This window comes from Hylobates moloch, unplaced genomic scaffold (assembly GCF_009828535.3).
Source record: "Hylobates moloch isolate HMO894 unplaced genomic scaffold, HMol_V3 SCAFFOLD_2, whole genome shotgun sequence".
NCBI classification, from domain to species: Eukaryota; Metazoa; Chordata; class Mammalia; order Primates; family Hylobatidae; genus Hylobates; species Hylobates moloch.
In genome coordinates this window covers 80,797,838-80,824,905 of record NW_026652277.1, presented here as the reverse complement: position 1 = coordinate 80,824,905, position 27,068 = coordinate 80,797,838, and the positions used below count along the sequence as shown (strand labels likewise).

At 38.2% G+C, this 27,068-nt stretch overlaps 2 protein-coding genes and 1 long non-coding RNA gene across 12 annotated transcripts in view; 2 read left to right on the top strand and 1 right to left on the bottom strand.

Moving 5' to 3' along the window:
- Positions 1-3,809, top strand: part of DOP1A (DOP1 leucine zipper like protein A) — a 105,816-nt gene extending 102,007 nt beyond the window's left edge. For all 8 annotated transcript variants that reach the window (XM_058434864.1, XM_058434866.1, XM_058434862.1 and 5 more), the window contains one exon: positions 3,201-3,809. In XM_058434864.1, the coding sequence (XP_058290847.1) occupies positions 3,201-3,506 (306 nt within the window). In that variant the 3' untranslated portion in view covers positions 3,507-3,809. The remainder of the gene's footprint in view (positions 1-3,200) is intronic.
- Positions 1-27,068, bottom strand: part of PGM3 (phosphoglucomutase 3) — a 40,750-nt gene that overhangs the window by 12,242 nt on the left and 1,440 nt on the right. The window contains exons 2-14 of one of the 3 annotated variants that reach the window (XM_058434884.1): positions 26,296-26,501; positions 24,097-24,281; positions 22,494-22,561; positions 18,336-18,469; positions 17,230-17,425; positions 15,326-15,483; positions 14,216-14,299; positions 11,254-11,352; positions 9,662-9,775; positions 7,251-7,373; positions 5,636-5,809; positions 4,573-4,654; positions 18-1,714 (exon numbers count right to left, since the gene is read on the bottom strand). In XM_058434884.1, coding sequence (XP_058290867.1) covers positions 1,635-1,714; positions 4,573-4,654; positions 5,636-5,809; positions 7,251-7,373; positions 9,662-9,775; positions 11,254-11,352; positions 14,216-14,299; positions 15,326-15,483; positions 17,230-17,425; positions 18,336-18,469; positions 22,494-22,561; positions 24,097-24,281; positions 26,296-26,499 — 1,701 coding nt within the window. In that variant the 5' untranslated portion in view covers positions 26,500-26,501 and the 3' untranslated portion in view covers positions 18-1,634. Of the gene's footprint in view, positions 1-17; positions 1,715-4,572; positions 4,655-5,635; positions 5,810-7,250; positions 7,374-9,661; positions 9,776-11,253; positions 11,353-14,215; positions 14,300-15,325; positions 15,484-17,229; positions 17,426-18,335; positions 18,470-22,493; positions 22,562-24,096; positions 24,282-26,295; positions 26,502-27,068 lie in introns of those variants that run through there. The other 2 variants (XM_032152444.2, XR_009212144.1) reach the window with 2 other exon arrangements.
- On the top strand, positions 4,118-5,727 carry LOC131382579 (uncharacterized). The gene is made up of 3 exons (XR_009212146.1): positions 4,118-4,242; positions 4,809-4,866; positions 5,620-5,727. It is a non-coding gene; the product is annotated as an uncharacterized LOC131382579 (long non-coding RNA).

Below are 27,068 nucleotides of genomic sequence, written 5' to 3'. Positions count from 1 at the left end.
TATGCTATGGCAGCAAAAGTTGCCAAATACTGAGACACAAACCCAGGTCTGAACGTCAACAAGTACAAGGGAGGTAAACAGGAAGGAAGTCTTTTTTCAAGTTTAGACTGGTGAAGTCAAAGGAGAAATCATTTGTATGGAAACGTTTGACTTTATTTAATATTGAAACAATACATATAGCTCTGATTAAGAGCATCAGAAACTCTGATTCAAGTGTATTCTTCTTGGTCAAGAGCTTAATAAAAGTCCCTCTCTTAAAGGCTCATCTTGGTAGGAATATAAACAAAAGGTTACCCCATAGTTCTCTTACATTTGGAAGTTAGCTATATAGAGGGTACAAGGATATTCATTTTCCTTCAGGACAAAGTCATGTCTGTACGCCCTTTATTGTTGAATTGCAGTTTGATTTAGGGGATTAGAGGTGGTATGGTACCAGTAATTGAGTAATGGTGGAAATGTGAAAGTCAGTCACAGGACTCTCATTGGTGCCAGTGTCATAGTTGAGAAAGAAAGATAGTTTTATATATCCTATAATCTAGACTGGAAGCTAAATAATTGCTAGGAAGCAAACTTAAGTGATAGCTGTTAAGTTTTTTGGTTTGTTTTTGACCAGGGATGAAGAAGTAGGTGATCTTTTCTTGGTTTGCTCCTGGACTCTTCCATTTTAACTTATATTTTTAGTTTGGTGCAAAAGTAATTGCGGTTTGGGACCATGAATTTTAAGTCATTGTAACTAGGTTCAGACATATCTTTATTAATCAAAGTAGGAACCATTACAATCAACACATTTTTGCCAATGAGAAATGTTTGTTTATTCCTGTAGCATAAAAATCCATGCTTCCAAATTTGACGAACTCTTGGAAAGCATTTTCTGCATCCTGCTAGTTGTGGAAGCGATTTCCCTGCAAAACGTTGCTGAGATGCCTAAAGAAGTGGTAGTTTGTTGGCAAGAGGTCAGGTGAATATGGCAGATGAGGCAAAACTTCATAGCCCAATTAGTTCAACTTTCGAAGCATTGGTTGTGCGATGTGCAGCCCAGTGTTGTCGTGGAAAAGCACTGGGCCCTTTCTGGTGGCCAATGCCGGGTGCAGGCATTGCAGTTTCTGGTGCATCTCATTGATTTGCTGAGCATACTTATCAGATGTAATGGTTTCATCTGGATTCAGAAAGCTATAGTGGATCAGACCAGCAGCAAACCACCAAACAATGACCATGACCATTTTTTGGAGCAAGTTTGGCTTTGGGAAGTGCTTTGGAGCTTCTCAGTCCAGCCACTGAGCTGGTCATCACCAGTTGTCGTATAAAATCCACCTTTTGGCACACATCACAATCCGATCGAGAAATGGTTCATTATTGTTGCATAAAGAAAATGATACTTCAAAATGACGATTTTTTTTTATTTTTCACTCAGCTCATGAGGCACCCATTTATTGAGCTTTTTCACCTTTCCAATTTGCTTCAAATGCTGAACTACCATAAAATGGTCAACATTGAGTTCTTGGGCAGCTCTCTTATAGTTGTAAGAGGATCAGCTTCGATGATGCTCTCAAGTGGTCATCATCAGTTTCCGATGACTGGCCACTGCACTCCTCATCTTCAAGGCTCTAGTCTCCTTTGCAAAACTTGTTGAACCATCACGGCACTGTATGTTCATTAGCAGTTCCTGGGCCAAATGCATTGTTGATGTTGCGTGTTGTCTCTGCTGCTTTATAACCTATTTTGAACTCAGAAAATCGCTAAATTTGATTTTTGTCTAACATCATTTCCATAGTCTAAAATAAATATAAACAGCAAGTAATGTCATTAGCAAAAAAAAAAAAAAAGTGAGAAATGTGCTTAAAATGATGTATAACATAACCACATTTATTTAAGAATGTATTCCAATATAAAACGGCAAATTTCAACAATGCAAAAACCGCAATTACGTTTGCACCAACGTAATATTTTCCTTTTTCAGGATTTTACTTTAAAATAAGCAATAAGCTTGAGAGCACATAGAAGAAAATAAGCTGGATTTTGCATCTGCTTGACCCACTAGGAAACTAGTGATATTAAATTATTAGGTAAACAATGAAAGTTTCTGAGCAACATGTGATCTTAGAAGGCAAAAACTCCATTTGTTAATATGACAGATTGTAATTCTGCTTAAGTCTTCATGATTTCTTCCGTCTAGTTCATTGCTTATTTTCATTATCTTTATTTAGTGTGGTATTGTATCTGTGATTCTGCCCAAGTTCAACCGACCTCAGTTCTCTCATGTCTTTCTCTAGACAGAATGTCTGTAGCTGTGTTTGTGTAATTCAGGTGGCTTCTCAAACTAGCCTCTTAATACACAAATTATTTGTCTTTATATTTAGTTGACAGAGTTTTCATATACCTTCTCATTTGACTTCTCTACTAAAAGGTAGTTTTAGACTGTCCCATTTTATAAGTGAGGAACCTTTGTGTATCTTGCCCAAGGATGCCGTAAGTATGGCGGAGCCAGCACACTAACTCAATTCGACTCCAGGTCCAGCTTTCCTCCCTGTGTTGTTTAGCACAACCCAGAAGGAGGCAGCAGTGTCTCTCCTGAGGGACCCCTTCCTTCCTCTGTGATGCAGTACTGACAGTACCTTTCTCTGTGATACAGTACTGACAGTAATTATTCACTTTGCCTGAGGGACCCCTTCATTTCTCTGTGGTGCAGTACTGACAGTAATTATTCACTCTGGACACTGCCACCATCATGGCAAATTTAGGCCATTTAGATAAAAGGGAATTAACTAATTATAATAAAAGGGGATATATTATGAAATGTATAAAACACTTTGTTCCTTTTTTTTGTAGTAATTTTGTGACCCAGTCCTTGGTTACAGTAGTGAGGGTTCAGAAACCTGGGAGCTTTTTGAGTAAATACAAAGCACAACATAAAACTGTTATGTTTGACTCTATTCCTGTTCAAAGCTATTTCTGTTAACTAAGCTTATCTGTGCATTCTAGTTAGGAACTATTCCTACAGTGTTAGACTGCTCCATATAAAACTAATAAATGGCAGTAAAAGGTCTCAGAAGCACCAAGGGTTTTGATCAGGTCAGGAGTAGAAACTTAATGTCATTTGTATTCATTTCTTGACCAATTGCCAAAGTTTATATCTTTTTAATTTTTCTAACATACCACATTGTCTGTTGTATTAATACCAGTTCACTTTTTGTTTTCTGCAGAAAAATCCAGAGGAAGACAACTCAGGGAGAACATTGGGTTGGGAGCCAGGGCACTTGCTGCTCACCATCTGCACTGTGCGCAGTATGGAGCAGCTTCTGCCGTTCTTCAATGTGCTCAGTCAAGTCTTCAACAGCAAAGTCACAAGCCGATGTGGAGGACACTCAGGGAGTCCTATCCTCTACTCAAATGCCTTCCCTAATAAGGACATGAAACTGGAGAACCACAAACCATGTTCCAGCAAAGCCAGGCAAAAAATAGAAGAGATGGTAGAAAAAGATTTTCTGGAAGGGATGATAAAAACTTGAGCACCACTGGTGGTTCCATTTAGCTTACATGTAAATGTAATTATTTAAAACACACACACTGCTCTGCGTTGTATAGTTTTTCCTTTTTTGTATGTAACAGAACACATTTCAGGTTGTATTTAATTTAAATATTTGTATATAAGAGCAAATGTCTGAATGTGGCCTGAATCAAGTTTAAATATTGTTGGCTCATACTGATTATGGTGCCTAAGAGAGCTATATATATACACATGTAAAGTCCATTGTTTTTATTGTCCTGAGTTGTCTTAAACCTGCAAAATATACACTACCCATTTTTTTTTCCATTGGTTTCAGGCTTGGTTTAATTAAGATTGGTTGGGGATTTTTCTCTTTTCCTTATTAACCATGTTCTGGTATCAGAGTGGTGTTCCTTCTCCATCAGAGGCTGGGAAACGTATTATAATTAGTTTTTCTCCCACATACCTCCACCAAGAGCAGTGAAGAATAACTGAAGGCTGGACCATGCATCCTTATAAGTATTGCACGAGCTTCTCCACCTCAGTATAGAAGAGGGATGGACAACCCCCTATTCATACCTCTGAGTTCCTGATGGCATTAGTCATATAGGTAAGTCATCTAATAATCTTTCTTAAGACTCTGCAATGGAAAAACTGGTTGTATAAAGTCTTCTCTGCCATCTCCATTTGTATCAGGAATGCTGCAAAACATCATCTTGCTCATGTGATGGTGATGGCAAAGATATCACAAGGAGTTGGTAATAAGATTTAATTTTCCAATAGCCTGCATGAATTATTCCCCACATAAAACTGTACAGTTAGTGATTGAATTGTATACTTAAGTCCCAGTATTTTACATTAGTGAGACTGAAATTAGAGGTAAATTTCTTTAACAAGTGTAAGGCTTACCTACTTATAAAGAATTAGTCTGGTAGTGTTTAAGAAAAACAGATCTAGAGACAATCCAGTAGGCTGCATTGTAAACATTATGATTATAAATCTCTTAGTACTGCCATTATTATTGACAGTTTTGTAAAGACTTGTAAGAAGTCCAGTTTCTCAGGAATATGAAAATTATCTTCAGAAACCTGGTTGGGGTCTTTCTCCAATTCCTCCAGCCAGCTGAAATACTGCCAAGCTCACTTCATGTGCAAGGTGATCTGCACTTTCCTGCAAATTACATTAAAAGAGATTAGATGAGAAAGACATAGCATGTGTCTAACATGGGCAAGACCATGTTACTTGGAACTCTGGGGAAGAGAGGGGTGATTCTTGATTTTGTTTCACTAACAAATTCTAATGAAAACCTTTTTTCATCTTTCAGTAACAAATTCCAAAGCCCTTAAATAAATGGAAAACAGACCAAATTCTTCTAGGATAAGGTAAGTTTTTAATCAATTCAGATTATAAAAATAGCTCTCATTCCACAACTGAAAAAATTCAATAAAACCTTAGTCCACAATTGGCCTAATAGTAAGTATTACCACCTCTGTTGCCATCTCCTCATCCATCATGGATATTCATTAGACTCTGAGATGGCTTAAGTTTCTGCAAGAAAGCTGCCAAATGTCTCCTCCTGATTCCCTATTCAGCGCACTCACTGTACTCTGCCCTGGCTTTGCAGACACTTTAAGGAGTATGTGAAGAGGCCAAATAAATAATAAAAATCCAGACCACAAGTCTTGACCCCTATCAATCAGGGAAACAGGCACAGAGTAAGGCTGTCATTTAAAGGAAATATTTTGAAAAACAAACCAAGAGTCCAGAATGCCATCAGTTGACTTAGAAATGAACTACAAAGCTCATTGTTTTCATGTCACAAGATTATATTTTTAAAAGAAAAGGATCATCTACCTTATAGTGCATAAACTAAGTATTTATTAGTTATTCCTGCCATGGTTAAAAATATGACACTTTCAGGAAGTCTAGAATAAGTCAAAAATATTTGGGGAAATAAACTAAGTGGGTCTAATTTTGTTAAATTGTATAATTACTGCTGGTGAAAATAATTTTGTAGTCTTAATGTGAACCTAAAAGGCTCAACAAAATAAAGCCTTAATCATCATAGTGAGATTCTAAAAGCTATGAAAATAGTTTGCCTCCCCATCACCTAATATTAGGCTCTTTTTCAATAGAACTATCCCAGCTCACTTGTGAGTCTGCTTCTGCATATACTCGGACGACATCTTCTGTACCAGAGGGCCGGACAAAAGCTCGAGAAAGCTTGTACTTCTTCACCAGGTCATTGATTGCCTCCTGTAATCCTGGGGGTGTAACTGCTTGTCTTTCAGCATTGGTAGTGCTAATAACTCTCCTGTCTGCAACCTAAGTGCAAGCATTTCATATTTGTTACTCTATTACACTTCCTTTCAGAAGCTTAACCTGTTAAGCATACACTCTACGAAAAGTGCCAGACTAAATATAAAATTACATTAAAGAAACTTCTGTTTCTCCAAGGTCAGGGTAATTAATTTCAACATTTGTACAACTTTTCTCTTTTTCTTCAGTCTATAAAGAATTACTTTTGGCAAAAAATATTTCCACAAATGCTTAGTTACCACTAAGATAATGGCCAGTAAATACGATATGATTTTAAGTCCCATATCACACATAAGAACAGGATAAGTGGTAGCCCATTATGTAAGAAGACCGATAAGAATCTCTTAAACATGCCAAAAATAATCTCAACAATCAACAGCCATTTCTGTGAACTGCGGCTTTAGTACCTCCAATTGTCTTTCACAAATTCTGTTGGTGAATGTGTAAAATGGCATAAACATGTACAGAAATCAATTAGCAATTTATCTGAATTCTCTCCCTCAGGAAGTACTCTGTGAACTAAACATAATGCTGAGTAAGTACTTTCACTTGAAATGACAGGGGATCTGAGTTTTGCTTCAAAATAATGTTGGGGCCAGGTGCAGTGGCTCACACCTGTAATCCTAGCACTTTGGGAGGCCAAGGGAGAAGGATCATCTAAGCTCAGGAGTTCAAGACCAGCCTGGGCAACATAGATCTCGTCTCTAAATAAAATATACAAAAGAGTATTGGAAGGGGGTATGAAGAATGTATACGGCAATAATTGAAGTCTGTTGAAGCTGGGTACACAAAAGTTCATTATGTTGTTTCTCTACATTTATATCTATTTTTAATTCTCCATAATAAAATCTCTTTAAAAAAGTGATGCAGTCATTCATATTTATTATATAATAAAGTTGGAAACCAAATACTTCTCAAACAATAGAATGTTAAGTAAATGAACTTAGTTATTCTATAATTTTTTTTTCAGCTGTAAGAGAATACAGTTAGATATCATAAGGCCTTTTTTTTTTTTTTGAGACGGAGTCTCGCTCTGTCGCCAGGCCGGAAGTGCAACGGCATGATCTCGGCTTACTGCAACCTCTGCCTCCCAGGTTCAAGCAATTCTCCTGCCTCAGCCTCCCGAGTAGCTGGGACTACAGGTGTGCGCCAGCATGCCCAGCTAATTTTTGTATTTTTAGTAGAGACAGGGTTTTACCATGTTGGCCAGGCTGGTCTCAATCCCTTGACCTCATGATCCTCCCACTCTGGCCACCCAGAGTGCTGGGATTATAGGCATGAGCCACGAGCCACTGCACCTGGCCCACAAGGCCTTATTTTCTGTGTATCATGTGTGTATGTACAGAATGAAATAGGAAACACTTCTCAGTGAGATATAGTGAGAATTAGGATAATAGGTTTTACTTAGCTAATATTCAGAAAAGTTATTTTAAAGTTTCTCTCACACCTGAACTTTAAGTTGTCTGTTTGGAAGATCTGTATAGAGAGCATCCCACTGTTGTACAGTCAAGCCCTTCAGAGCCAAGATTGCCTCAATCACCAGCATGTCAGAAATAGCATCACCAGCTGCCTGCAAATGGGGAAACAAATGGAAGAAACCACTTAACACAAGCAAATCTTGGAAATGGATGTTTTTTTCTTAGAAAACCAATCACAGTACAGGTTGAACATCCTGAATCTGAAACATGCTGAGTGCCAAAATAATCACAAGTGAAAAATTCCACACCTGGCCTCCTGTAACAGGTCAAAATGTGGGTATACAATGGCCAGGGGTGGTGGCATACACCCACAGTCCCAGCTACTCAGGAGAGGCTGAGATGGGATGATTACTTGAAGCTGGGAGTTTGAGGCTGCAGTGTGCTGTGATAATGCCTGTGAACAGCCAATGCACTCCAGCCTCAGCAACACAGCAAGACCTTGTCTCTTAATAAAAAACAAATGCACTCCTGACGTCACTGTCAGGAATTTGAAACCAGCCTGGCCAACATGGTAAAACTCCATCTCTACTAAAAATACAAAAATGAGCTAGGTGTGGTAGTGGGTGTCTGTAATCCCATCTACTCGGGAGGCTGAGGCAGAAGAATTGCTTGAGCCCAGGAGGCAGAGGTTGCAGTAAGCCAAGATTGTGCCACTGCACTCCAGCCTGGGCAACAGAGCGAGACTCCATCTCAAAACAAAACAACAACAACAGAAAACCCACTAAAGGCAGGCCTACAGTTCATTCAGCATCCCAAAGGGAGACCCTCTCAGCCTCCTTCAGCTGTGATATATCATTTCCATGCATGCCAGATATGTATCATATTTTTTACTATTAAAATACTTGTGTGTGAATAAGTGTAAAAAAAGATTGCTTATTGATAGCATATAAATTCAGAGTCAGGAATGATGGTGATGCCAAACAACCAAAGATTGTCCAATGGGCGGCTGAGAGAGTGACACCTTTGCTTTCTGATGGTTCAGTAGACACAAACTTTGTTTCATGCACTAAATTTACAGTATTCTATAAAACCACCTTTAATCTTATGTAACATACATGAAACAAAAGAATTTAGTGTTTTCGACTTGAGTGCCATCCCCAAGATGTCACATTATATATATGCAAATATCCCAAAATCCAGTGAATCTGGAACCCAAAACACTTCTAGTCCCACGCATTTTGGATAAGGGATACTCAGCCTATATCATGTGCTTTCTCACATGCAGCATGTTTAAATGAAGTGTTTTTGTGGATGGATAAATATGAACAATGAGGTGAAGATCTCCATGGAAGACAATGAAAGGTATAACAAAGAATACTGAAACTAGCTCTTGAGAAACTTGCCTTTAGTACTCCTTATCTATAAAATGAAATTAGACTGGATAACTCTAAGGCTCAGCCTAACATTCCACACTCATTTTTCTTTATAATTAGATCCCTTTTGAGATATTACCCCCACAATGATAGAAAGCATCAAGGTAAAATGGAGAAATATGAGCTTTGGTATAAGGTATAACTGAAGATAGATCTGTTTCTTCACTTATAAAATGGAAATTACAGTAACACCTCTCTCCCTGTGTTACTGTAAGGATTACACAGTAAGGTACATAAAGTGTCCAATGTGTACAAGACACTCAAATAATTGAATCGCTTTCCTCTACCCTGAGTACTGCTTTTTCATAGCCAAACGACACTCCAACCCCAACTAACCCACATGTATGTCCTTTGTCAATGAGACAACCAGTTATTTTTTTCTTTGTTTGTTTTTGAGACAGAGTCTCGCTCTGTCACCCAGGCTGGAGTGCAGCGGCATGATCTCGGCTCACTGCAAGCTCTGCCTCCCGGGTTCACACCATGCTCCTGCCTCAGCCTCCTGAGTAGCTGGGACTACAGGTGCCCGCCACCATGCCCGGCTAATTTTTTGTATTTTTAGTAGAGATGAGGTTTCATCCTGTTAGCCAGGATGGTCTCGACCTCATGATCCGCCCTCCTTGGCCTCCCAAAGTGCTGGGATTACAGGCATGAGCCACCGTGCCCAGCCTGACAACCAGTTATTTTTACTTAATTTCCTCGAGGTTTGGTTAAAAAAAAAAATTAGTAATATATATGTATACACTGAGTAGCTGAATCTGTAATCCTAAGTAGAAGCTACCCAATATACTTGAAAATTTCCATCATAAGATGTAGGGGAAGGGAAGCATATTAAAAAATGTTCTGTCATTCCATTTCATTATAAATCTCAACTGAATATACCACTATTGGAAGGAAGCCACCAGGCCAGGACGTCTCCACTTTAATTTTGCATGCACCCACACTCTGTTCTGTCCATCTTCTGAATAATGTAAAGGTAACCAAGAGTCCACTACCCCATCAGTTCTGACCTGGTTAAACAAGTCAATAATGTTTTCAAGCATTTTAGCAGCTTTTCTTTTCTTATCTTCCAATTGTTCTGCTGATTGTTTTATCTTCATTTCAACAGCTGTACTAAACAGTGCCTGCAGCAAAAGCATATAAAATCAGTCTCAAAACACTATCCAAAACCTAGTCATAAGTACTATTATTCTAGCTAACCCACTTTTCCCTCCTAGTCAATCTGCAGAAACTGAGGGGAAAAATAGTGGCAGCCTTAAAATGTATGAAATTAATGTAAGATCACATTAAAACCCAGAGGATAGTACTAGGGGAAAAATTTTATTTGTGGATTATATAACTGGTTATAAAAATTTAAACATCTGATTACAAAGAAAATACCACCTTGACAAGAGGCGAACACACACAGTAAGTTCATGTTTTTCCTTTAACCAGCTAAATCATTTCTGTGCAACCAGGTTACTTAGAGCCTGTCTGTATCCTTTTTACTTTGAAGGATATACTTCATTGCAGCTAGTACAGTTTTATTCTAAAACTTAAGGGGATGAGCTAGGCAAAATTAAGAGTTCATAGTATTCATCAAAATATGGCAACTAATGTCATGGATAGTCATTACAATATATAATTCATCATGCTCCTCAAGATTCTTACCTCATTTGGAAATACACATCTTTTTTTATTGCCTTCTAGAGGCCTAATACTGAGCAAGATTAGCATACTATGCTCAATTACTTCATGAAATACATTTTTCTTGATAAAATAAGGCACAGGCTAGTCACCTGTTTTTGTAAAGTTTTACTGGAACACAACCACACAGATTAATTTAAGCTAGATCAGCAGAGTTGAGCAACTGTAACAGAGACCTTATGGCCTTAAAATCCAAAAATATTTACTGTCTACCCTTCAGAAAATAATTTACCAACTTCTCCATTCGATCACTAAAGTTGTATCTTAATTGCATTTTGTAGGAACTTATTTTTCCCCTTTTTATATTTATGCCCTCCAAAAGCCAATTTTTAATTAATGAGGAAAATGATTTGGCTTAGATTCAAATGTTCTGATAGCCACCTCAAGTGCATTCATTAAATGAGATGAGTATAAAAACATTTTAAAAATATTCTGAACATTATGAATCTACAAAAAACTAAATTATACACTTTAAAATGTAATTTTATGTAAAATGTAAATTGAAACATTTTATGCCTATCACTAGTTAACCTTAAATTCATTTTCATTTCTTACTAATTATCAACTTTCCAACACTTTGCAATTCACCATAGCGACTGAATTTTTCTTTTCCCCTCCTATAGCCAGCCGGAAAATGCATAGACAACATGCTTATTACAAAATTAAGAACTGTAAATTTTAAAAAACTATTCAAAACACCTTATTATATCTCCTCACATTCAAAGAAGAATCATTACCATGTAAAAGAGAATCACAGTTTCATAATATATCAATATATAAGATAACCAAAGGATCTTTTTGTCACATCCAATTATTTCAACAAAGTACAATATTACCTATTATTACCTCCCAGATATAGAAGTCTCATCATAAAGAAAAGTACCAGCTAAGGCCAACAGTAATTAAAAGAACTTACAGTGCCATGCCCATTTGCTTCAAAATAAACTCCAATGTCAAACTCTTGAGCCTTGTGGTGCAAATGTTTTACACCAGTCTTAGTGCAATAGACAGGTACCTATAACACATGCATTTAAAGAAATACAGCAATTACTCAGATGTCAAATGTTTCTTGCATACCTAGTATCCCAGAGATACAAAGGGGAACAAAATGTACTGGGGCCGAGTCCAGTGAGGAAGTCGATTAAGCATTAAAATACAAAATGGTATGTATACAATGGAAGCATGAACACACTCTGGAAGCACACAGCCAAAGGTAAAGCACGGTGAGACAGATGAGGGTCTCCTTATAAGACAAGAAAGATTAGAAGTGGGGGCGTGACATGGCCTAACTGTTTTAGAAAGCTGTTTAGCTACAGTATGGAGAATAGCTTAGAGCAGAATTGCAAGCTTTTTCTGTAACAGGCCAGACAGTAAATATTTTAGGCTTTGCAGGCCATATGGTCTCTGTCACCATTACTCTGCCATTACAGTGCAAAAGCAGCCACAGACCATATATAAACAAATCAACATAGCTCTATTCCAATGAAACTTTGTTTACAAATATCAGCAAGTTCAATTAGAAGGTTAAGAAATGGAATGAGGAAGCACTTTGGGAGGCCGAGGCGGGTGGATCACGAGGTCAGGAGATCGAGACCATCTTGGCTAACACAGTGAAACCCCATCTGTACTAAAAATACAAAAAAGTAGCTGGGCGTGGTGGCGGGCGCCTGTAATCCCAGCTACTCAGGAGGCTGAGGCTGGAGAATGGCCTGAACCCAGGAGGCGGAGCTTGCAGTGAGCCAAGATAGCGCCACTGCAGTCCGGCCTGGGCGAAAGAGCAAGACTCTGTCGCAAAAAAAAAAAAAAAAGAAATGGAATGAGGAGGCTTCTAGGACTAATCCCAGTAAGAAACAGTGGCTGGATCAGCAACAGTGAATAGGGAAAGTCATGGATGGATGGATCTGAGAGAGCTTTAAGAATGGTTAAGGAAAGATTGATAGTAGAAAAACCGCAAAAGAAAGATCAGCGTTAGATTGGATGTAGGAGACCTCGGGAACGGCAAGGGCTAAAAATATTTCATCTGGAAGACAGTGAGTTGAGAAGTAACAGTTTCTTAAACTAGGTTATTTTATCTGTAATAAATTTTTAAGACAGAAAATGAAAATCCTAAAACAATAACCCAAGTACTGTGAAATAACCCAATCCCTGTAAAAGGCAGGCAAATGGGCCCCAGATGGAAATCCCTTGAATGAGCTTATTATAACCATATATTAAAATCAGTCATAAACCAGCAGCCTCAAGATACATTTCGTTTTGCCCAGCCACTGTTTCTTTTTAAAAAAGTAGGAAAATCACATGAAAATTCAGATTCCTGCTTCTCTTGAAGAGTGTGACTACAGTTGACATCAGCTGGCACATACTGACCTGTTTTTAGCCCCCTGCTGCCTTCATTCACTTTACCTGTCCAAATCCTGCAGGAATCTGACTTTATAATTCCTGCTTTCTGGAGAATGGAAAGGTAACTAAAACTAGTATAAATGCCAGAACGAGGTACAAAAAAGTTGGAAAACTTCTCGTTAATGAGAGTATAGGCAAACAGGCTTCCAGTTTTGTCCATGAACCCTAGTAACTCTCCGAGCAAGTAGTGTGGTGCCAAGGGTGGTCATCTGGTAGACACCGGGGAAATAATTAGAATCTCCCACCACCCCAGAAAACCTCTCCAAAAAAAAAGAAGAGCAAGACATAGTTTTATTACTGAATAAGTATTAAGCCAAACTGATGTTCAATCACAGGCTAATTTGCTAAGAGATAGCAAAGATAAACGCTCACCCTTTAATATAGCCAAGCAGACACATTCCAATCCAATTTCCTAAGATAAAAGATGGCTAATGACAAAAATTATCTCCTTGACCAAACTTGAGTCAGGCTTAGGTGGGCCTGACTAGGCTTGTCCTTAGGCATGTCTTCCAATAGCCCGATTTTAATAAGAGTCATGCTAAGTGAGCTTAGCGAGAATCCCTCATCCTGATATATGACCACTCTTGACATCTGATCTGAGTTCTCATTGTCCACCATCTCCTAGGTAATATGTGACCACCCTGGCCTACCTTCAGCCCAAGTCCTGTTAGATCAGTTTAGCCAAAATACCACCCACTTACCCTCATGCTTCCTCTCAGTAATCTTTCATCCACTGACCACCACCCACCCCCAACACACCCTGCTCCTTGGCCATAAAGCCCCACTTTTCCTTACTATATTTGGAGTTGAGCCCAGTCTTTCTCCTACCACTGCAAAACTCCATCACATTAGTCCCTGTACCTATCACAACAGTCCTGAATCAAGTCTGCCTTACCATTTTAACAAGTGTCATGAATTATTTTTTCTTTAACACTAGTCCTCAAATAGGAAAACTTGACACCACCATTTCTCACACACATGGTTTATCCTAAACTTACTTGGTAATAGGGATGGCCACCTGTGTTAACTGCCCTTCTCTAAGGAGTAATAAAACTTTTCATACCTCTGTGACAGGTAGATAGTTACAAATTGGACGCAAACACTTAAGTTAAACTCTCCTGAGGCTGGGAGATAGGTGATGTTTATATTTGAAACTGGTGACTCTAGGCCCTTAAAGAAAAATATTCCTGAGCTGTAAAACTGGCTTATTAGGCCTTTAGAAAGATTTACATTCATTACAAAGGCACAGAGAAAGAATTCCAAGTTTTCTAAAGGAAAACTCCTAGAAAAGGAAGGAAAGAAGTTTTCCTTTATTCATCAAGGACAACTAAATTTTTTCTTATTTATTTCTTTTTACCTTTACATGAACAGCAGCTCAGCTTCATGCACTACAACATAATCACTTTTATGAGGGCAGCATCTTCCTCACAGAAACATGATCTTAATTAAGAAACTACCAGAAAACAAAAATGGTTCAATACCTTCATAACTTCTTCAAGATACCGTGTTGAACTTCCATTTGCATATGCAGTTTGTACAACACCAATATTCAAACTTTCTCCAATCTAGACAAAAACAATGATACTTAACTTGCCATCAAAAGTATGGTCTACAAAAACAAATATAATGAGAGCCAGTTCAGTTGTGCCTTAGTTTATGCCATAAATGTCTGACTGAAAATTTACATGTATGCCAGGAAAAAAGCCTAAAATACATTTGAACACTATTTAAAGCAATTATATGAGAATTCCTCTTTTAAGAAGCCTGTATCTCCTGATCTTCACCTCTTTAATTTTTTAAATAAAAGTATCTGGCCAGGCACGGTGGCTCACGCCTATAATCCCAGCACTTTGGGAGGCCAAGGTGGGTGGATCACCTGAGGTCAAGAGTTCGAGACCAGCCTGGCCAACATGGTGAAACCCCGTCTCTACTAAAAATACAAAAATTAGCCAGGTGTGGTGGCGTGCATCTGTAATCCCAGCCACTTGGGAGGCTGAGGCAGAAGAATTGCTTGAGCCCAGGAGGCAGAGGTTGCAATGAGCCAAGATCGCGCCCCTGCACTCCAGCCTGGGCGACAGAGCAACACTGTCTCAAGAAAAAAAAAACCAAAAAGTATCTATTGAATTCTTAAAGTATGCTTTTTCCAGATTATAATAATTTCCAGTTACATTGTGTACTTAAAGCTAGCCTGAGATTTATTTCTAAAATAGCAAAATGAAACAAATCTCACATTACTAAGCTTATCATAATCAGTTAATATATCAGATGATGAGATTTCATATTAGAATTTAGGGCTTTTATGGAGTGACCACAGAACTGTCATCAAAGTTTCAATTATGATGGAAGCAAAACTTCCTAAAGCTTCAAATCACAAAACTCAGCCAGTATAAGGAGGAAAAGAGTACCTTCAGGTTCCAAAGCCAATGCCTCAAATGTTCAAATGACTGGGTATTACCACTCTTTTTTAATTTTCTGCCCACTAATGTAAAGAATTTGTCATACATTGTGCCCTTCTGACAAATGATTGTAAAATATGGAACTATTTCACTACTAGGTCTTGTTTTAGAGGGTAGCCAGTCCCCCCACCATACCTCCACCAGGAGCTCCTTAAGGAAACTGCTAATTAACGTTGCTATCTTGTCTCCATCTATGAGATGAAAGTGGCCATCTGCATCATGGTAGTAATAAACAATTCTGTCTGCATCTCCATCAAAAGAACAGCATCTTTCATTGGACTTAATTTCCATTCCTAGCACACAGGATAATTTAACATGCATTTCAGTCTAAGAATTTATTATAAAGAGTTTAATTATCCACCTAAAAATCAATGTCTTAATCTTAAATAGTATATAATCTTTAAATAGTACATAGTTTATTAGTGGTTTTTACAGGTCAAATTCTTTCACTGCAAAGTGAAAAAAGGAGCATTCAAAATCTATGCTGAAATTTGCTATAATACTACCATAAAATTCCATTTTATAAGCAGGTTGGTTTGGCTAGACTCCCATAAAGGTTTTTTGAAAGCTACATGTATTTCTGAATGTAATTTACCTAGGACCGTGGTCTCCTTTACGTAGAAAAAGTAATCAGCACTAGATGATGTATGTGCTTTAATTCTAACAGAAATGATTTTTATTTGTTCATACCACCAATAAAAAGAAACACTGGTAATTAAGAGCAAAGAATTATAACTTTGAGAGATAACTGGCCTGTGAAATTTACATAAAGTTGCTGAAATCTCAGCAATTGTCACATCAAATTTATTAGAAAATTTGGCTATTCCTTAGCCATGACAGCAGCAGAGTGACAAATCCAACATGAGACAACTAAGAAGTAAAAGGCTTTTGTCAGGAATGGGATCATAAGATTGATGAAAGGACATGATGCAAGCTTCAGGAAAGCAAGGACTATGGTTTTGTTCATACTGTAGTCCCAAAGCCTAGAGCATAGAGAGTAAGAGCTCAGTATTTAATAAATGGATAAATAAGTGGCAGAACTGAACTGGCAAGTAAATGTCAAAATAAGCAATTCAATGAAAAGGAGCTCAAATTGGTTAACTACACTGACATTTTAAATGCTTACTAAGTAAGGCATAACAACATGAATGAATGAGGCAACTGGATGATGGCTGTAGACTTCTAGAATGCATGTCCTATTTAAGGGGGGGCAGCATCTATCTGACTGCAGTGGACTAATGCCATGTGTGAACATTTTCTGATTTTGGTAAAGAGATGCTAGAGATTCCAATATATGAGAAGTCACGGAATTTTTAAACAGTGGCACACAGACAAACACACAAATGCAGCCAGCCAAACAAAACATATCTGCAAGTCAGGTTTGGCCTAAGCAAATAATATAGGGTCTATAACGCAGATAAATCCAGAACACCTCTTACTATAACTAAAATCTGAAGAAAAGTCTTCCTCCTATTCTGCACTGAGTGGAAAATACTGATTGCTAACAACTATATAAGCAGAGTTACATTTGCTTTCCATAGTATATTTAATTTAGATAAGGTATCTAATAATACTTACTATGCTCCCCTCTAGATCTGTGATTCTCAAAAAGGGATCCCCAGACAAGCACTGTGAACAAAGCCTACAAACTTGATAGAAATGCAAATTTCTATCATATGCAAATCCTATGCCAGACCTCCAGAAACTCACAAGTGGAGCCCAGGAATCTGTGTGCTAACAAGCCCTCAAAGTGATTCTGACGCATGCCAGTTTGAGAACCACTGCTCTAGAATGCCATCTCCTGACTTTGCTTTCCCCACCTGATTTCCTGTAGACTATGAGGAGTGGTGTGATTTACAGGCAGAGAGAGCAGACCATGTTTCAATGGCTCTGAGAGTGGGAAGATTTCTCAATGTCTAAATGTGGCAGAGCCAGGACTAGCTGCAAGATTCTTAACTCACTTTACCACCTTAGTTCATAAGTGAGATTGGCTTCAAAGAGCATTAAAAACAAATTTTTACAGTGCTAGTACGACATACCCTGTGGAGGTTTCTGATGACTTTTCACAAAGTCAGCTCCACATAAATGATTGAGTTTCCCCTTGGACCCATCATTAAACAGCTGAACTGACAGGCCCTGTGAGAAGTAGTGTTCCATTTCCCTTAGCTTCAGGGCCCCTATGCCGTTTGCACAGTCGACCTTAAGTGATCTGTATTCATCTCCACTGCAGGAAGCCTACAAAGGAAAAAGACACATGGAAGAAAAATTTCAAGTTATAAAAATAAATGTGAAATATAAAGCATATATACATATGTGCATATGTAAATATTCAGTTAACTCATCTATTTTAATTTTTAAGTTCTATTAATTATAATTGTTTTCAATTTTTAAAATTATAAAACACTAAAGTAAAATTTAAAAACACCTGGAACAATAGAACAGTTTCGCTGATTGAACAACTTATAGCATAGAGCTTTATTAGAATTTAGTCTCAATTAACAGGGTCTCTTAAAAGTAATATTACAAGGCAGCCATTCAAATGCAAGAATAAGCACACAGACAAATGGGCAGTAATGACATGTCATTCTTTTTATAGTATGTGACATCATCATCAGGCAGATTTGTTTTTTTTCTAATTGTCTCCTCTCCCAGCTATCCTCACCCCAAATTATAAGTTCTATGACAGCAAGGGCTTTTAGTTAATTGTGCCTGGTAAGGACATACACTCAATATTTGTTGATCAAATGAATGATACTTCTCAAATCTCTCCACATTTAACAAGCCAATATACCTACAAGAAAATCTCAATAGTAGATGCCTCAGGTATTAAGCCAACAGCACCTACATTAACTAAGATCAAATTCATCTGAATGAATACTTATGATACCATCGTCAAGACCCCCACCATGTTTTCTTCCCCAAAGGATCTCAGAATGTACTACGTGCTTTGCCAAGTAAACGCCAATGTAAGTTAGCAGGATACATAGACCTGAACCTTGTGCAGCCCTAGAGAAAAACAAAAAAGGAGATATGCAGCATCTTTGGAAAAGGAAAGAGGAGGCATGACAAACAAGATAATTTGTTCAGCAGACTATGTTACTTTATTCATTTGTTTAACTCTAACCATGTTCAATAAACTTTTCACCTGTTTGGTGAGTTCCACAAAAGCCTTAGAGAGTTTCTGGTAATAACCTTCTATAGTTGCCTTTCCATATCGGCCACCCGTGTTTCGACAATACACCATGTAGTGCAGCTGGGGTGTTGTTAACAAGCCATAATCTGTCATAGAAATACAAAAAGCAATTCACCGCATTTCTTAACAAAGAGAAAAAAGTTTAAATGCATTCATGCATAGGAATTTCAGGGTGACAAATCCTTTTGTGTCATCTCAGACATCTTAGAAAACATAAAATGATCTTAAAAAGAAATATAAATGACTATAAGAAGCCAAAAAACCAATCATTACATATAAACAGGTAACAATGTAAATATAAAGCAACATAGACAAGTAATAATTGAGTTCTGTTTCCAGTAACATTGCAAACTACATAATTCAGATGAATCATCCTCCTGGAAACAACCAAAATGCTAGATAAAAGACAAAAATCTCCTTTTAAAAAGAACTACAGTGCTGACAAGTTACAGAATTATCAGGCCAAAACATACCTTAAGGCAAGAACTCGAAGATCTAAGCTAGTTCAGAAGCCAGTTTTGTCCTAAAGTTATTCCTCTAAACTAGAAATTGAGCTACGGTTTTCAGAGCAAAAAAAGCCCATGCTGATCTAAGATGCAGAACCCAGTGGAAGACCAGACTCTCATGAAGTTAAATCCCAAAGAACTATACCTTCGGTGCAAGGATGAGTCAGAAATTAATCACCCCATGTCACCACTCCCAGGACAGTTATCTTAACACTGAGCAGGGAAGAGGGGAAAACCCATTCTTGAAGAGCTGTTACCAAGCACAGGCCATTGCATGAACTTCCTGCCCAAACATACGTAACCACAGGAGTCCAAAGGAACTTTGTCCTGAATTTTTTTTTTTTTTTTTGAGACAGAGTTTCACCATATCGCTCAGGCTGGAGTGCAATGGCGCAATCTCACCTCACTACAACCTCCACCTCCCAGCCTCAAGTGATTCTCCTGCCAAGTAGCTGGGATTACAGGCGCCCACCACCATGCCCGGCTAATTTTTGTATTTTTAATAGAGACAGGGTTTCATCATGTTGGCCAGACTGGTCTCAAACTCCTGACCTCAAATGATCCACCCACCTCAGCCTCCCAAAATGCTGAGATTACAGGCATGAGTCACCATGCCCGGCCTGTCATGAATCAATTTAAAGTGAACCCAGCCAGTGCCCCAGGCACCCAGCAGAAGCCAAAGACTAAACTTTACCAAAGGACTATACTTTCTTGTAAACCTCAAAAACATCCCATAATTTTCAAAAAAAAAAAAAAAAGAAAACCAGCTTACAGTTAAACATAGCTAACATATAAGAAAAGCACCATGAGCAAAAAACAAAGAAAAATGGATAGCAAAGATGGACCAGTAACCAATAAGTAAATACTCAGTGACTAAACCCGTCAATTGGACCTGAACCTCAAACACAAGAATTTGACTGGAGGCAAAAAGGAGTCACTTTAAATTCTTCAGCCCTTAAGTTATTTAACAGAAATGATACCTTATGAAGGCAACTTTAGCTCTGGTATAATGATGAGATGGGAGGAGATGGAGAAGCTCAAAAAATACAAATAAGAGCTTAGATTAGTTTAATGGAGGTGTTTACTAGAGGAACCCATTATTCTAAAAAACATGCTAAAGGAAGAAACAAAATAATTTTGTGACCAATATCAAAATTACCAAATAAACATTTGCTATATATATACCCAATGAAAAGCATTATCTATCCAACTCATCAACTCAGAAACCTGGAATGTGTTCTACACAGTTCTGTTCTCCCCACATATCACAAAATCCTTTGAATGCAATACTAATTTTTCAAGAGTGGCCTAGCTGGTCTGTTTCCCTTTCTTACAACTTTCCTTTCCCTTCTCTCTACGACAAACAGAGGGACTGGCTTAAATGAAAATGTGATCATATCACTCTCTTGCATAAAATCCTTCAGTGGAGTCCCATTGCATCTGGAATAGAGCCCAAGTTCTTCACATGACCTCCAAGATTTGTATGAATTAGCCCCACCTTACCTCCCTACTCTCTTCTCCTAGTCCCCATTCTCCCTATGTTGCAGCTACATTAACCTTTTTTCATTTACTGAAATACACTAAGTTGAAGAGAGAAATGAAGGAAAGGTTAAAAAAATTACTCTCAACTTTTGTAGACTAAAACACTAGAAGAGTGATGGTTCTAGCGATAGAATGAAAACGCTGAAAAAGACAACCATTCTGGGGATGACAGAAAGAATACAGTTTGGGGCAGGGTGAACATGAGACAGAAACAGGCCACCTAAGGGAAGACACCACTCAGACCAATGCTTTACAAATTGCAGGCCACAGCCTGCCAATGGGCCATGGAATTTACTTAGTGAGACACAACCAGCATTTGTGCATTTTAAACAGATTGCATGTCATGTAGGATGGATGAGCATTGTTTATTGAAACTATTATTTCAGTTATACACACAAGCACACATTGACATGTCATGACACATAATGGGTTTCTTCCTATGGGTTGTGATACACAGTGAAACAGAAATAGACTACTAGAGGGATGTACACAGCAGGTAGTAAAACATGTTTGATGAATTAACAGATGAATGAGGCTGGGCACGGTGGCTCATTCCTGTAATCCAAGCACTTTGGGAGGCTGAGGCAGGTGGATCACAAGGTCAGGAGATTGAGACCAGTCTGGCCAACATGATGAAACCCCGTCTCTACTAATACAAAAATTATCCAGGTGTGGTGGCGTGTGCCTGTAATCCCAGCTACTCGGGAGGCTGAGGCAGGAGAATCGCTTGAACCAGGGAGTCAGAGGTTGCAGCGAGCCAAGATCGAGCCACTGCACTCCAGCCTGGCGACAAAGTGAGACTCCATCTCAAACAATAAATAAATAAATAAAATAAATAAATAAATAAATAAATAAATAAATGAAAAAAGGTAGCTTAAGCTATGGCAGTAGAGATAATCATTCAGAAATCATGCAGAAGGAAAGAGGGTCCCGAGGAACACCCTCCCCGAAAGAGACAGAAGAGGAGCCAACAGAGAAGACCAATATGGAACAGTGGCCAAGCAAGTAGAAGCTCAAAGAAAGAGCTTTAACATTATGGAAAGCTACAAAGACTTCAACTGTAAGACCTTTAAAGCATAAATTATTAAAATTATTTTTAGATCACAGCCCCCTCTGAGTATCTGAGGAGAGGTATGCATGCACTCCCTGGGAAAGTGCTTGTGCCGGCAACACTCTGTACATCGTTATCATGAGGTCCACAGGTCCTCTGCAGCTTTCCCAGACATGCCACAGAGGTCCCTGGTTAAGAATCCCTACTTTACAATATCCACCAGATTTGGCAATAACAATGCAGATGGATGTCAGGGGTGGGCTGGGGAGACATTTATTTCAAGGAGAGGTAAGGATAGAGACTCACCTGCAGAAGGCTGAAGAATGACAGAAGAGGAGGAAACAGAGAAGGTAAGCAGAGCTAGCCCTCAGCACAGGCCAGACTGACCGTGCAGGAAGGGAACACAGTCGGAACTCCAGAGGAGGGTTCACAGGTCAAGAGTAGATGTTTGTTTTAATGAGAAAGATCTCACACCAGGAAAATATTAACCTCAAAACATGGTGGAGGCAGTGCCTTCACAACAGACACAATGTGAGAAGGGGATCCTAGTCTGTTTTGTTTCACTTAATTTTCTGTCATTTGATATAACATAAAGAACTACCTGTCAAAAATATTTCCCATCACTACTTGACAGGTAACAGCTGATTTCACAGGAGACCAGCTATTAGGGAAGACCTAATATTGACAAAAGTTCCCCAGAATGATCATCTTCAGGTACTTAAAAACGTTTTTATTTGAGGAAATTCCGTCTTACCAAAGTAAAGGAAGTTGTATTAGTTCAGAATTTCCCAGCTATAATCTCCTATAGTACTACCATAGGTAAGACAAAATATGCCTGCCCAGAAACGACCTGGAAGATTATTTTTTAAAGTTAGTATTTTGTATCTAGGAGTTCATTTTTTAAACATTTTTTGTTCGTCTGCATTTTCAAACTTTTCTAAATAAATATACATTACTTTTGTAAATTAAAGTTTCTTAAAGATTAATTTCCAACTCAGGATAACTACATACCATGGAATTGACCTCCTAGAACAGTCACACCATCTATTACGGATTGTGAAAGTTTCTCACTGCTGGGCCTAGGAAAGAAAAGGAAGAAAATAATATATCCCACCCTGAAACTGGCAGGGTTGCTGGTTCTGCAAGCAAATGCAAAAATTACATGCTACAAATTTCAAAACAGTAAGTTCCTGGTATCTGAACTGAAAGCTATAAACTCTGAAGATAACTGGTAAATTATAAGCATTTTCCAGTAGCCTTTCACAATCTAGTTCTAGGAAAAATTTTGGCTTTTAAATGAATTTATAAAATAGATATAAAGGACACTCTAACCACAGCATACCCAAATACCTTTTAAAGTTTGACCACAGCAACATGTCTGAACTCTTAAGAACAGTAACGATAAACACTGAATATACACAGTGTGTATAAGACAGTACTTGTATTAAGCCACCAAGGATACAGAACCTGTTTTCCATTTTGCAAAGTCAGAACAAATTATCTATCTGAAAATAAAAGATTACAAAACTGCCTTGGCCAGGCACAGTGGCTCACACCTGTAATCCCAGCACTTTGCGAGGCCGAGGCGGGTGGATCACGAGATCGAGACCATCCTGGCCAACATGGTAAAAACCCATCTCTACTAAAAATACAAAAATTAGCTGGGCATGGTGGCACACACCTGTAGTCCCAGCTACTCAGGAGGCTGAGGCAGGAGAATCGCTTGACCCTGGGAGGCGGAGGGTGCAATGAGCCAAGACTGTGCCACTGCACTCCAGCCTGGTGTCAGAGTGAGACTCCGTCTCAAAAAAATTAAAAAAAAAAAAAAAAAAAAACTGCCTTGTAGGAAAAGATGTTTCATCACTTAGATTAGTTAATAGTTAAGAACCAAATACATGTGGGATGGCTTTACTGTAGCGGGATAATTTACTTCAGAACAGAAGTTACTCTGCTACCATCATGGGTATCTGGAAAACCCTCTGGTAACACAATGGGGTAAAAAAAGCAGTCCAGGTATTGGAGATTGAGTAGAAATTTCCTTTTGAAATAATCTCAGGTTAAAACCAGATCTTATGCAGAAGGAAATGCTACTGTTGCAAAGTACACTTTTCATCTAATATTTTACAAAAAGACATTTTTGTTAAGAAAGGCAAAAGGTGCAAAATAGAACTATGTGGAAAATAATACTGTAGTTGACAGTGAGCTCTAGCATGGGAAAATGATATAAATATTTGAAACAATAACAACACAGATTACAAAGTAAATCTTTAAAAATAATGAGTTCAAATCATGTGTTGACTCTGTAGGGAAAAAAAAATAAACCTACAGAGGGGGTGGGAGACATTTATTGAGCGCTTCTCTTGTGTCAGGAAGTATTTTACATCCATCATTCTGCAGCTTGGGTTTTGGAGTAGGGTTTTGAACCGGGGTCAGACTCCAAACCCCGAGCTGCAGCAGTGACTTAGCTATACTAAAAAGGCCAGGCAGGCAGACATGCAGCTCAGGGTAGTTCCACTCTACTTCTTTCCATTTGTCTTGGATTAAAACTGATACAATTGTTTATATCACGTTCCCAAAGCTTTTTTTTTTTTTTATCAGTAACTCTTATCATCACCTCGTATCTCTACCAATAACTACAAAGGCATCTTGTTGCAGATTCACAGCTTCTTTCTCGCTGATGTCAATAAGCACTCTCTGTATATCTTGTTCCTCAGCATTTGCTAAACAGGTGGCATGTTCCTCCCAGGATGGTGCCAACATTTCACCCAAAGGATCAACCAATTTTACACCATTGTCTTCCTTAAAAGAAAAACAAACAATAAGCAATCTGTGCATACTCATGAGGCTAAGTCGAGAACAGAACTCAAAAGCTGTTTCCCTTCAACCAAAGACAGTGATGGCTGAGCAGCTTCAACAATAAACACCAAATATTAATACTGGACCCTGGATTAGGTATTTCATATATATATTACCTCATTAAATCCTCGTGACACACATAAATCAATTAAACTAATAATCCTATTTTTACTCTAATCTTACTTTGAGAAAACTGAACTTCAGAGAGGTTAGGTAATTTGCTTACGATCATACAGCTAACAAATGTCAGTACTGATATTAAAACAGCAAGTCTATCTTACTCGCCTAAAAACACTACGCCACACTAGCCTTTGTAAAAGGCTGTGATCTGTGCATCCACTATCAATAAACTGACTAGGGTACAAGTGGAGCAGAATAACGGCACACAGAGATCCTTCTCACTATGACTCGGAACTCCAAGAACACACAGCCAGCTTGTCAACCAGTGGGTAGGACAGAAACTGAACACTGCCTCCCAACATTGTTCTGCTCAAATTCGTGGAAAAAAGTGTAGTTCACAGTGAATGTCACCTGAAAGAAAAGAGAATCGTTTTGAGAAGTGCCTCTGGAACTAGCAATAAATGTGGGGCTCTTCCTAGAAGTCAATCGGTCAATCAATTATGGTGACTTACGTATTTAGACATTTACACATTTATAGTGATCACATATTTGGACAAGCAATGCCCTTGTTTGGGGGAAGAGGAGGTTACAATCCTTCACAGACCTACACCACTCTAACTTGCTGCTGATTTAGCTACAAAGGCAAAAATCCCACAGCCCCAGCAATCAAATAGAAGCATGTTATTCAAACCCTGTATTAATAGTCTATAGATAATAAAGAATAACTACATTGTGTCAAGAGGTTGGCTAAGATATAGAAACAACCTAAGTGCTCATAAACAGATAAATGGATGAAGAAAATGTGGTATATATACACAATAGAATATTATTCAGCCTTAAAAAAGAAATACTGCCATTCGCATCATGGTTGAATCTGGAAGACATTATGCTAAGTTAAATAAGCCAGACACATGAAGACAAATACTGCAGGCTCATAACATACATGTGTTATGTAAAAAAGTGGAACTCATAGAAACAGAGAGTAGTACGGTGGCAGCTAGAGGGTAAGGGAAATGGGGAGATGCTGGCCAATGGGCATAAACTTGCAGTTATAAGATGAATAAGTTCTGGAAGACTAACATACAGCATGGTGACTATAGTTCATAATAATATATATTGAAAATGTGTTGAGAGTACATCTTAAGTATTCTCACCACAAAACAAGGTAACTATGTGAGGTAATGGATATGTTAATTAGTCTGATAGTGGTAATCATTTCACAATGTGTACATAGATCAAAACATGGTGTTGTATGACTTGAATATATATAATTTTTATTTATCACTTACACCTCAATAAAGCTGAAAAAATAATTGTGTCAAAAAGAATACTTTGATTAAAATCTAACTGTCACAAAGACTAGAACCATCAGGCGTCATCAATATTCTTCCAAAGCTCACCTGTTTGTTCATTCAGAACAAGAAATTATTGCCGAGCTATAAAAACCTGTCTGAAAATGTTCAAAATGTTTCTTTTCAAATCTTTACCCTTCCCCACCCATCCCCAATATCTTTAATCACTGCTAAGTTAGCAAAGGAAACAATTTTCAATTACTGAAAATGTCTGAAATCAATAAATTTGGAAGGACATTGTTATTTCTCTAATGTGGACACTCCAAAAAATGACAGTATCTTTTCATTCTTTCCACACCCTTAAGAATCATGAGCTTAATGATCATGCTCTTAAAAAAAAAAAAAGTTGTTTCACATCCAAAGCACATATAAATGAGAAGGCACATTCCTAGAATTAGAATTTGTACTTTAGGTCAAATTGCTCAGACACTAAGGCTTGGTCTTGTAAATAATGGTCTGCTTTATCAGGGCACTAAACCCATTACCTCAGGATTGTGGGACGCTGTTACCATGACTCCTAGAGTGGATTTTGTCTGTTTTGACCTCAGGACGGCTAATAATCCCATGCGAAACATGACATGATCAAGATGTTCTGCCTTCGTTCGAAATCCAGCAGTTCCGTATTGAAGGATCAGTCCATTGGGCTTGGCATGTAATGCTGAGTATTTTGTAATAGCACCTAAATCCATGTCTACAAAATTAAGAAATACTGTTTCAGGCATAACACGTAATTTCTCAAGAACCGTTTGCTTCAAAAACTGCCACCCCAAACGAATACGTCTGTCTCATTCTGAACCTCCTCAGAGAACCCTATGTTTGACAGAGCAATGGGCAGGAGAGTAAGTCCTGTGGGTTAGAATTACCTAGAAGATGTTGTCCAACTTGGATTGTCCACTCCTGGGTAGACTCAGGGCAGGTATCAGATTGTCCCCACTCTCCTCCCATTTTAGCTCCAGGACTATTCCTGGACCCCGGGCACACTTAAATTGGTCCATCTCAACTAAAATGAAGATTTTACACCTATTCAGAGACTCCAATGAGCTCAAAGATCATTTCATTTTACAAAAAGGGAAACTAACCTAAATTAACATAGATAGCTGGTGATGGATTGAGGCCTAAAGTCAGATTCTTGAGTGGACTGAAACTATATATCCTCAAATATCTGAGAAATCTTTGTGGTTCTTTTGCTATTTCTCCCAAACTACAGAGATATATTCTTAAAGGAAAAGCAAAAGGCAACAGTTTCTTCTCCAAGACT